The sequence below is a fragment of the Erinaceus europaeus genome, chromosome 14, assembly GCF_950295315.1.
Source record: "Erinaceus europaeus chromosome 14, mEriEur2.1, whole genome shotgun sequence".
Classification (NCBI taxonomy): domain Eukaryota; kingdom Metazoa; phylum Chordata; class Mammalia; order Eulipotyphla; family Erinaceidae; genus Erinaceus; species Erinaceus europaeus.
The window spans coordinates 46,473,274-46,484,510 of record NC_080175.1 but is presented as its reverse complement, the minus strand read 5'-3'; the positions used below and the strand labels follow the sequence as shown (position 1 = coordinate 46,484,510).

The window sequence follows — 11,237 nt, the reverse complement described above, 5'->3', positions numbered from 1 at the left end:
TGAAGCAGGTCTGCAGATGTCTTTCTCTCCCCCTCTCTGTCTTTCCCTCTTCTCTCCATTTCTCTCTGTCCTACCCAACAACAACAAAAGCAATAACAATAACAATAAGAAGGGCAACAAAATGGGGAAAAATGGCCTCCAGGAGCAGTAGATTTATAGTGTAGGCACTGAGCCCCAGCAATAACCCTGGAGGAAAAACAAAAAAAAACAGGATCACACCCTACGTGGTTTAATGTGAACTTTTACTTTTACTAAAATTTAAAATTATTATTTTAAAAAAATTTTAATTAATTTATTTTCTCTTTTGCTGTCCTTTTTATTATTGTTGTAGATATTATTGTTGTTGTTATTGATGTCGTTATTGTTAGATATGACAGAGAGAAATGGAGAAGAGGAAGACAGAGAGGGGGAGAGAAAGATAGACACCTGCAGACCTGCTTCACCACCTGTGAAGGGAACCCCTTGCAGGTGGGGAGCCGGGGGCTCGAACCTTAACACCGGTCCTTGCGCTTTGTGCCACCTGTGTTTAACCTGCTGTGCTACCACCCGACTCCTTGGTCTTTTTAATTTTTTAATTCATTTTAAAATACTGTGTCCTTGGGGCTAGGTGGTGTATCTGGTTAAGCACACACATTACAGTGCACAAGGACCCTGGTTCAAACCCCTGGTCCCCACTTGCAGGGGGGAAACTTCACAAGTGGTGAAGCAAGGCGGCAGATATCTTTCCGTCTCTCTCCCTCTCTACCTCCTTTCCCTTCTCAGTTTCTCTCTGTCTCTATCCAATGGTGAATAAATAAAAGATTTAGAAAAAAGTCTGTTAGAAATTCTATATCCTTTAGAAAGGAGAGAGGAGGGGAGTCAGCTGGTTAAGCGTACATGGCGCAATGTGCAAGCATCCCGGTTCGAGCCCCCGGCTCCCCATCTGGAGAGGAGGTTGCTTCATAAGCAGTGAAGCAGGTCTGTAGGTGTCTATCTTTCTCTCTCCCTCTCTGTCTTTCCCTCCTCTCTCCACTTCTCTCTGTCCTATCCGGCAACAACTACATTAATAACAACAATAATAATAACCACAACAATGATAAAAACAACAATGACAACAAAAAGGAAAATAAATAAATAAATAAATATTTTTAAAAAGAAAGAAACGAGAGAGGAAGATAAAGAGAGGGAGTAGACAGAGGGAGAGAGACACCAGTGCACCCCTCCACTAGCCACTGAGCTCTCCCTGGTACTATCTAGGGTGCTACCACGTGGTGGCAGGGATAGAGCTTGGGGTAACGTGTGTGCTTTACCTGCTGAGCTAGCTATCTCCTGGCTCATCTTTCCACTGTTCAAAACTTCCCTGAGATTTAGTCTCCTGTCTCCATGTGAGGTGAATAGCTTATCTGTTGTGTTTTTGTCTGAGAACATCTGCATAGCCTGACAGAGAGCCAATCCTCTGCTCTTTGTATCTCAGTCCCAGCCCTGCTCTGGTAGCAACTCCCAGGCCCACACCCTGTGGCTTTCCATGTCTGGCTGTTTCACCTGTCCAGGCCTTTCCCTGCACCCACGCCCAAGCTGCATTCCTCCTGTTCCAAACAAGGGCAGCCCATAGGTGGGGCTCTCCAGTCACTGTGAACTCCCCCAGGCTGCAGGGTACCTGCTGTTGTGAGCCCATGCCCAGCTCCTCTATGCAACCCAGTGGGCTCTGGGGAGGGGAGGGAAGAGCCAGTGGGGGGGGGGGGGCAATACTTTCAGGCCAGGGGCAGGCAACCTTGGGCCTTGCGTGGCTGGACATTAGAACCCTCCTGTGGGTTCACAGTCTGAAATTAAGGTGTGAGCAGGGCTGAGCTTTCTCCAGAGGCCTTGGGGAGACCTTCTCTGACTTCTTCCTGCCTTCTCTTCCCTGCCCTTCTCTGGCCTGCTGACATTGCTGGCGATACTGGACTTGCCCACCTCTCCAAACTCTGTCTCCCTCACCATGTGGTGGCCTTCCGAGTGCCTGTCCTCCTCTTTTTGTAAGGACATTGCAGTGCACTCTGAATGACTCTTGCTTGACTGGGTAACAGTTGCAGCCACACATCTCTAGTCACAGGGACTGGTGACTAAGACATCACTATGTATGTTTGGGGAGGACATAGTCCAACCCATAGAATCTGTGTGGACAGGGGACATTGGGTAGGTTGGAGTCTGTTCTAGGGTGAGACTTGTCCCAAGGGGCTTTGGAGGCACTGGGGAGCTACTGTCCATGCCAATCTTCTGTGGTATGCTTGAGTTCAAAGTCCACCTCCATCCAGAATTCTCTGTCTTCAAGGTCAAGGATGTTTCTCAGGTCACCCAGCAAATCAGGGGGCAAAGTTCAGCCAGATAACTCTAGACTAGAGTTTGCTGGTTTTACTGCTTGTCTTGGTCATTGGGCTTTGGAGCAAGACACTCAACTTGCTGGTTCATCTTTGGTGTTGTTTGTTTGGTTTTAGGGGGCTCTTTCCTTTGAGCCCTAACTTGCATTGTAGCCTAGAGAAAGCAGCCCTGGGAGAGGACACCAGACACCCCCCCCCCCCATCCTGGTGAGGAGTGCCCACAGTAAATGTAAACCTCTTTCACAGTGAGTACTTACTCGACACTGGCTCCCCTGTGGATTGGGGATGCTGTCCACAGAAACAGAAGTGTGCAGTCACAACGGCCCACCTTTCTAGGGGCTGGCTTGCCCTTGTCCACAGATTTTTTTTTTAATTCATACAGACTGCTTCCTATGAACTCCCATCCAGAAAGCCTGGCTTGGCACCTGGCTTGGCAGTTGCAAATTAAGAGCAATTTGAGGGTAGCATGAAAGACTCCCTCCTGTGCCCAGAAGCTACATGAGGGCAGCCACTGCAGCTCTGACTGTAGGGAGGGATAGAGACCCAGCCTTTTAAGCATGAATAACTCAAGGTTGGCTTCTTTCTAGACTTGAACCAGGTGCAGTTAAAAAAAGTGGGAGGGAGTCAGATGGTAGTGCAGTGGGCTAAGCACAGGTGGTGCAAAGCACAAGGACAGGCATAAGAATCCCAGCTCGAGCTCCCGGTTCCCCACCTGACAGAGGGGAGTTGCTTCACAAGCGGTTGCTGGGCCTCACGTGGGGTGACTCTCAGCCAGGAAGGTAAGCTCCCTCGCTAGCTCGAGGGTTCAGCCATATAGACAAGAGACAACGGGGAGAATTCAAACACTCTCATTTATTTGGGGGTGGGCTTGGGTTTATATAGGGATGCAAACAAAGAACATTTTTCAAATACGTCAGAAATTACAGGTTTCTTAAAGGTCAGCTTGCCCCTATGGTAGGGGGCTGGTATGACAAGAATTGATGCAGATACATAAAGGTCAAGATGCATAAAGATACATAAAGGTCTCCTGATGCAGGCATTTAATTACCCAAAGGCATCTTAGAGAAGAATAGGGGTTAAACCAGATAAGGTGAGATAGAGAGAAGATAAGCAAAGTTTGATGTAAATTAAGGACATCAAAGAGCACTGTTAGGACTGTGTGGTAAGGTGTTTTCTCCTTTGTGATCAGAAGGTGAGGTGAACTTTGAGTAAATGAACCTTAAAGCAGGCATCCATGTGGCCTGCTTTAGTAAAGTTTTCCAGTGACCCCAGAGGCCCACCTCAGGTGCCAAGGGTCATGGATGGTAAGCCTGAGAAATCCCTCACCAGAAAAATATTGTCAGGTAGGGTTATACACTGGCATGGAGGCTCTTTTGTAACACCTAATATAACTAGTAGGAGTTCCGTGGATTTTGCAAGACCAATAATGGCATCCACTGTAATAATCAAAAGGAGAACAAACATAGACATTCAGCATTGAAAAAAGAAAAAAATTATGTCTCTATGACTGGAAGAGTGGTGGCTTTGCCAATGAGATATAATAGATGGACAATTCAAATTTTTGTAAATATTAAGAAGGTTTAGTATAGTTACTTCATTAGCACTTTAGACAACTGAATATTGGGGGGTGCATTACCCTTCTTTTTTTATTTAATTGAGCCTAAAGATTACAGTATAGGTAATACTGTAATGAGAGTAATGCTCTAAAGGGAACAAAAATACATGGAATGGGTATGTCTATTGAAGCAAAACAGGAGATTATGTGGCTCAGAAGGTTTTTGAACTTTCACCTGTTTGAGCTGTAGTCTACATGAATTTTGAATATGTATCAATTGAGAAAAAAAATTTTTTTGTTTACCAAACATGGTTAGGTGAGTCACATCTGTCTGCCAGAGACCACTGGCTTTTAAGCCAGGGGGGTTAATCTTGAAAGTCTGAATAGCAGACATCTTAATTAAACTAGCAAAGGAGGAGCCAGTAAAGTGCTCTCAGTATGGCAGGGCAGGAGTTAAAATTTAAGAGGCTTGTAAAAGATGAGAGGAGTATATAAAAATTTAAGGATATGAGTGACTTTAGGAGTCATCACACACCCATGAATAAAATATATGAAAAAGAAAAAATTTTTTAGTTTTAAATCTTACCATATGAGTAGTCGGTTCTTCATGTGGAGACTGTATCTGTAATCATCTACTTAAAAGGAAGAAAATGAGAGTCGGGCTGTAGTGCAGCGGGTTAAGCGCAGGTGGCGCAAAGCACAAGGACCGGCATAAAGATCCCGGTTCGAACCCCGGCTCCCCACCTGCAGAGTCGCTTCACAGGCGGTGAAGCAGGTCTGCAGGTGTCTGTCTTTCTCCCCTCCTCTCTCCATTTCTCTCTGTCCTATCCAACAACGACAACAATAACAATAACTACAACAATAAAACAACAAGGGCTAACACACATCAATGAAAACAAAGTTAGCACACAGACTTACATTTAAAACCAGACAGTCTTGGTGAAAGGAAAATTTTGCCTTTGAAAAAAAATTTGTTGTCTTTTAAAATGAGGCTTGGATTCCTGGCTCACAGCACTTCCCCGCCTAAGGAGGGGGCGGGTGTGGCCAGGGGAATTATTGTCTGAAGTCTCCGCCAATCTCTTGGAGCAGAAGCTCTATGACGTGATTGTGCAGACGGAAGAGGCTGGTAAGGCCGCCGCAAGAGCATGGAGAAAAGAAAAAAAACTCTTTGGCAAAGGTAAATTTAGCAAAACATTAAAAAAGTGTGTGCTGGTTCTCTAATTCTTAGCGTGTTTTTAAATCTTGTGCCATGCCATGAAGGATGGATTTTGTCTAGGGCATGGATTTTAAGCAAGGGGAAAAAAGCCACAGTGCCTGACTGTTCAGGACATTTTTGGCAGGTTAAGGGGATTTTTTTAGGGAAGCTCACTTGCCCTCGCAGCACCAGGGAGACGCTGGGGGAGTGAGGTTTTAAAATCAGCAAGTCAGTCTTTTTACATTATCGCTGCTTCAGAGTCTGATCCGTCTCCTATGGAAGTCTGTATTGGAGGGGCCCAGCTCCCCACCTGCAGCAGGGGGGGGTCACCTCACAAGCTGTGAAATAGGTCTGCAGGTGTCTGTCTTTCTCCCCCCCTCTCTATCTTCCCTTCCTCTCTTGATTTCTCTCTGTCCTATCCAACAACAACAGCAGCAACAACAATGGGGAAAAATGGTGGGGCAGGAGGTAGCAATGGCATACCCAGTTAAGCAAACATAGTATTAATTACAAGAACCCGCTCAAATACTCAGGTTAAAGTCCCCTGGGTCCCCACCTGCAGGAAGGGAAGCTTCACAAGTGGTGAAACAGGTCTGCAAGTGTCTTTCTCTCTGTCTCTATCTCCCTCCCATCCCTCATTTTCTCTGTCCTATCCAACAAATTGGAAAAAATGGCAACCAGGAGCAGTGGCTTTGTACTGCTGGCACTGAGCCTCAGTGATAACTCTGGAGGCCAGGAAAAAAAAATGAAGATAGGCACCCCAGAGGTAAATGTCAGAGATATCATCCACAACAGTGACAGGACAGGCATCTTACAAAGGCATCTTACAAAGTTTGCATAGGGACTCTTGCAAGAGTGACTGGCTGCAGGGACATGGGGGAACATGTGTCTTTTCAGAATAGTGTCATGTGTTCTTTGAAGAGATACTTGGAAGTGGAATTCCTAGATCCTTGCTAGTACAGTTTGTAATTCTCTGAGACTCCCCCCCATACTGTTTCCCACAGGGACTGGACCAGTGTGATGCCCCAACAGTGGGCTGAGGGCCCACTTCCTCAGCCCAGCTTCCCCTTCTGTCTCCTTGGAGCTGCCACACCCTTGGTCACCTGAGTTCCTTCTCTTCACCCACAAGCACCTTCTCTTATTCACGCCCTACAGAAGCTGCAGCCTTGCTTCTAAAGAGGGCAGCATTAGACAAGCCAAACAGATCACCTGGACAGACCATTGCTCTGGCATGTGTACAACCCAGGCTTAATCACCCCGCACTGCATTGGGGGGAGTGCCAATGCTGTGGTTTCTTCCTTTCTCTCTGCCTCTCTGTCTCTATCTAAATAACCAAGAAGGGGAGAGGATAGCATAATGGTTGGTAAACAGACTTTCATGCCTGAGGTTCCAAGGACCCAGGTTCAATCCATAAGTCAGAGCTAAACAGTGTTCTGGTAAAAATAAACAAGCAAACAAATAAATAAATGGAAAGAAGGAAACAAAGAAAAGAGGTGACATTTGACATGCAAGTATGAGAATGTTTGGCTGAAGAATACAGAGCCTAGCCTGCCTCGCATTGAATGTCACCTTGTTTTCTGTGGATTCCCACAACACCCCCTGGAACCATAAACTGCCTGAGTGCGGACTGAGGTGCCAGCCACGCCCCTGCAGCAGGGCCCTGGGGCTGATGCTCTCCCTGCCCTGGTTTTTCAGAACCTCCCCGTAGGGTGCAGGCGGCAGCCATGGCAGAGCTGTGCCGCACCAACTCGTCGCTGACTGCGCTGGACGAGGAGGTGCTGTGGGAGCTGATGGAGAGCCACCGCCACCGCATCGTGCGCAGCATCTACCCCAGCCGCCTCACGCCCTACCTGCGCCAGGCCAAGGTGTTGGGCCAGCTGGACGAGGAGGAGGTGCTCTACAGCCCCCGGCTCACCAACACCGCCATGCGTGTGGGTGAGCACACCTCCTGGTAGGATGGCACAGGGGTGTCAGCTCTGTGGAAAACACAGGTGGCTGAGTGGTGGTGTACCTGGTAGAATGCACATGTTAACATGTGCAAGGACCTGGTTTAAGCCCCTGGTGCCCACTTGCAGGCGGGGGAGGGGGGACACCTCACCAGTTGTGGAGCAGTGCTTTCAGGTGTTTTCCTTTTCTCTTCCTCTCTCTATTTCATTCTGTCACTACCAGAAAAGAAAGGAAAAGGAAAAGCATTAAAGAGAAATAGAAAAGTGTTGCTTTTGACGGGTTAGGTTGTTTTCGCCGGGCTGGCTTCACGGGCAGGTAACAGACGACCAGGGACTCATAGTTGAGCTGTAGGCAGTATCTCTTTATTCATGCAGGACGCAGCACAATCTAAGACGAGCTAAGCTAAACTCAAGGTAAAGTACTCTAAAACTCACAATGCTGTCTTTATATATACTTGCCAATTAGGGTGGAAACAGGATGTGACATAGAGAGGGTGGAGAGAAAAGTGACTGGTGAAAATCAGAGTGTGACAAAGATGGGGCAGATTAGGCGAGAATCCTATCACTGAACCACAAATGCCCTGGAGGGAGGGTGGAACTTGTTAACAGTGGTTATGTAAATAGAATGAAGTGGTTAGGTAAATAGAATAGTGTTAAGCAGGGGGGATTTAAACCAAATGAAACAGAAGGAGTCTCATGCATACCAACAGAAAAGGGGCTGGATGATGACTTGCCCAGCTAGGTGAATGTACTACCATGTGGAAGTTTGAGCACCCAGCTCCCTATCTGCAGGGGGAAGCTTCATGAACAGTGAAGCAAGTCTGCAGATGTGGGAGGCAGCCCACCACTCAGACCCGACTCAGCCATGCCCCCCCCCCCCCAGGTCACCTGCTGGACCTGCTGAAGGCTCGGGGCAAGAATGAGGCCACTGCTTTCCTTGAGAGCCTCAAATTCCACAACCCTGATGTCTACACCCTTGTCACAGGGCTGCAGCCTGATGTGGACTTCAGCAACTTCAGTGGTGAGAGCCCAACCCAGAAGGCTGGGTGGGAGAAAGGGCTTTGCTCTTGGGGGATTGGCTGCAATCAGAGATAACCCCCCACCTCCAGCCTTAGTGGAGCAGCTGGTCCTTGGGCTCTAAAGAAATGTGTGTCCCCAGTCACTAGCATGTTAAGGACTCCTCCCAGGTACACAATGTGTGATGCAGAAGGCTGGCACTGGGGAGCCCCCAGTGGCCCTAGAAAGCTCCTGTGGATGGCCTGGGGTGAGGGTTGTGATCCAGGCCCCCAGGGCTCTAGAGGGAGCCAGAGAAGGAGAAGTGGCACTTTCTGGAAGCTTGCCTAGCTAAGTGAAGGCTTGCTCTGGCTCACTGGGAAAGTGGGCCATTTCCTTAGTGGAGTGGTTTTAGGTGTTCCCAGAGAAGTTGCTAGAAGATCCAGAGTTAAATACCTGGCTGTTACTCCAGGAAAACAGTCCTGCCAAGGTAGCCCATAGGAACACTTGTGTTCTTGAATGTTCTAGAAGATACAATCACATTCTTTGCTATTTTTTAAGTTGCTGACTTTGTTTACAACCTAAGGCTTTAGGGATATAATTTCACACCTATCTATGTGTATATACAACTCACCACACTCACCATCCAAGGTCCAGACTTACTTGGAAATAGCAACCCTGGAACATTAATAACAACTTACTCATGTCTTAGTCAATAGCACGCATGCATGCACACACACATATACACATGCACACATACACTCACGCACATGCACACCTCCAGCCCCATATGTTAAGAAAAGCAGAATTTTAAAACTATTTTATTTGCTATAAAGGAGGGGCCAGAGCCCTGCTTAGCTCTGGCATATGGCTGTGGTGGGAATAGAAACTGGCCTCCCAGCACCATTTTTTAAAAAAAGATTTTATTTATTTATTCATGAAGATAGAAGGAGAGAGAGAAAGAACCAGACATCACTCTGGTACATGTGCTACTGGGGATTGAACTCTGGACCTCATGCTTGAAAATCCAATGCTTTATCCACTGTGCCACCTCCAGGGTCACCCAGCACCGATTTTTTTTTTTTTAAAATGTATTTATTGAGGAAATACTGCTTTACAAAACTGTTGTAAAACAAGCATAGAGCTTTATACCTCCCCTCATTATTATTGTATTTAGTCAATTAACTAAATTAAATTGTAACTAGTTAATTAACTCATGTATTTATTATTTTGGCCAGAGCACTGCTCAGCTCTGCCATATATGGTTCTGGGTATGGATCCTGGGGCATTGGAGCCTCTGGCTTGAAAGTCTGTTACATAAACTGCTATGCTATTTTCCCAGCTTTCCCCATGTTGTTTATTTACTTATTTATGTATTTATTTTATTTCTGGGGCTTCACTGCTCCCAGCTGACATTCTAGACAGATAGATATGTAGATAGATAGACAGCACAGCACTGCAGCTTCCTTCTATGGGCTGGAGGCCAGGCTTGAACCTCGGTGGTGCACATGACAAAGGAGCAGGTTGTCCAAGAGTACTTTTGCGGACCCTAAGCAGGTTATACCCGGAAGCTTGCAAGGCCCTCAGCCAGGGCATACTGACAAGTGGGGCTATGCCTGCTGGGAATGGGGGTGGGGATGGAGAAAAGAGCGGGCAGTGGGGCGACACGACCCCGTACCCTCTCTCCAGGACTCATGGAGACTTCTAAGTTGACGGAGTGCCTGGCGGGGGCCGTCAGCAGCCTTCAGGAGGAGCTGAGCCAGGAAAAGGGGCAGAAAGAGGCGCTGCGGCTGCAGTGCGGGCGGCTTCAGGAGCGTCTGGGGGCGGCAGAGGCGCGCGCTCAGGGACTGGGCCAGCTGGAGGCCGAGCACGGGCGCATGAAGCGCGAGGTCAGCGCCCACTTCCACGAGGTGCTGAAGCTCAAGGATGAGCTGCTTGGGCCTGTCCCTCCGCTACAGCAACTCTCTGCAGGAGAAGGAGCTGGCCGCCACACGCTGCCGCAGCCTGCAGGAGGAGGTGGGCCGCCCTGAAACTGACCCCGCCTGGTGGGACCCCGGAGCTGTGGTTGTGGGTCCTTCTGGGGTCCCCAGTGGTGCAGTCCCCAGGGTCTACTCCCCTCCTCTAGGCGAATCAGCATTCCCAATGGACAAGGACAAGGACCCTCCATCTACCCTGCAGCTTCTGTCTTAGCTGGGCCTAGACTCAGGCTGGTTCTCTGACAGCACATATAAAAATAGTACCAAGTACGCTGACGTGCTCCCACTGTACTGTGTGTGCACCCCAGCTGCCGTCTCTCTGTCTTTACACACACACACACACACACACACACACACACACACACACACACACACACACACACACACACACACACACACACACACACACACACACACACACACACACACACACACACACACCTAGCCCTACCTAGTCTGTACCCTGGTGTCTAGGAGAACAGAGGCTTCATAACTCCACTGCCCTCCTCAAACCCCTACTTCCACATCTGTTGCTTTTCCCACTTTCCATTGGGGAGTAAGTCAGGATCTTCTTATTGATTTGTGAAAGCTCTTTAAATATTGAGGATATTCATCCTTGCCATTTTCACATATGCCTGTAACTAGAGTGATTTTTTTTTTTTGCCTTATTTTTAATTTTAAACTTAGTTTAGAAGCGATTTCAGTCTGTAAACGTGAGGCCCCAACTTTGGTCCTCACATACACCAGAGTAATAGAGTGATGATCTGGTTCTCTCTCTCTCAAATACAGAAACAAATAAATCTTTCTGTTTATCTATTTGTTTATTTTAAATAGAAACAGAGAGTGAAAGAAATTGCAGCACCCACGTTTCCTCCAATGTGGATCAAACTTGGATCATGTGCACTGGGCTCAAACTTGGATCATGTGCATGGCATAGCAGTGCACTGTGCAAGAGAGCTATTTTACAGGCCTACAAATAAATCACTTAAAAATATTTTTACTGGGAGTAGATAGCATAACAGTTATGCAAAGAGTCTCTCATGCCTGAGGCTCCAAAGTCCCAGGTTCAATCCCCCGCACCACCATAAGCCAGAGCTGAGCAGTGCTCTGGTTAAAAAAAAAATTAATAAAAAAGTTTTAACTTATTTAATGAGAGAAATACAGAGATACATACATGGAGAGGGAGGGAAGGGAAGGGAGGGAGTGTGGGGAGGGGCAGCTTTGGCTGATAGTGGT

The 11,237-nt window shown here is 47.5% G+C and overlaps 1 protein-coding gene across 1 annotated transcript in view; it reads left to right on the top strand.

Moving 5' to 3' along the window:
* CARD14 (caspase recruitment domain family member 14) overlaps positions 1-11,237 on the top strand; it is a 31,793-nt gene that overhangs the window by 722 nt on the left and 19,834 nt on the right. The window contains 5 exon segments of the mRNA XM_060171839.1: positions 2,454-2,581; positions 6,782-7,021; positions 7,916-8,053; positions 9,715-9,959; positions 9,961-10,041. Coding sequence (XP_060027822.1) covers positions 6,811-7,021; positions 7,916-8,053; positions 9,715-9,959; positions 9,961-10,041 — 675 coding nt within the window. The 5' untranslated portion in view covers positions 2,454-2,581; positions 6,782-6,810.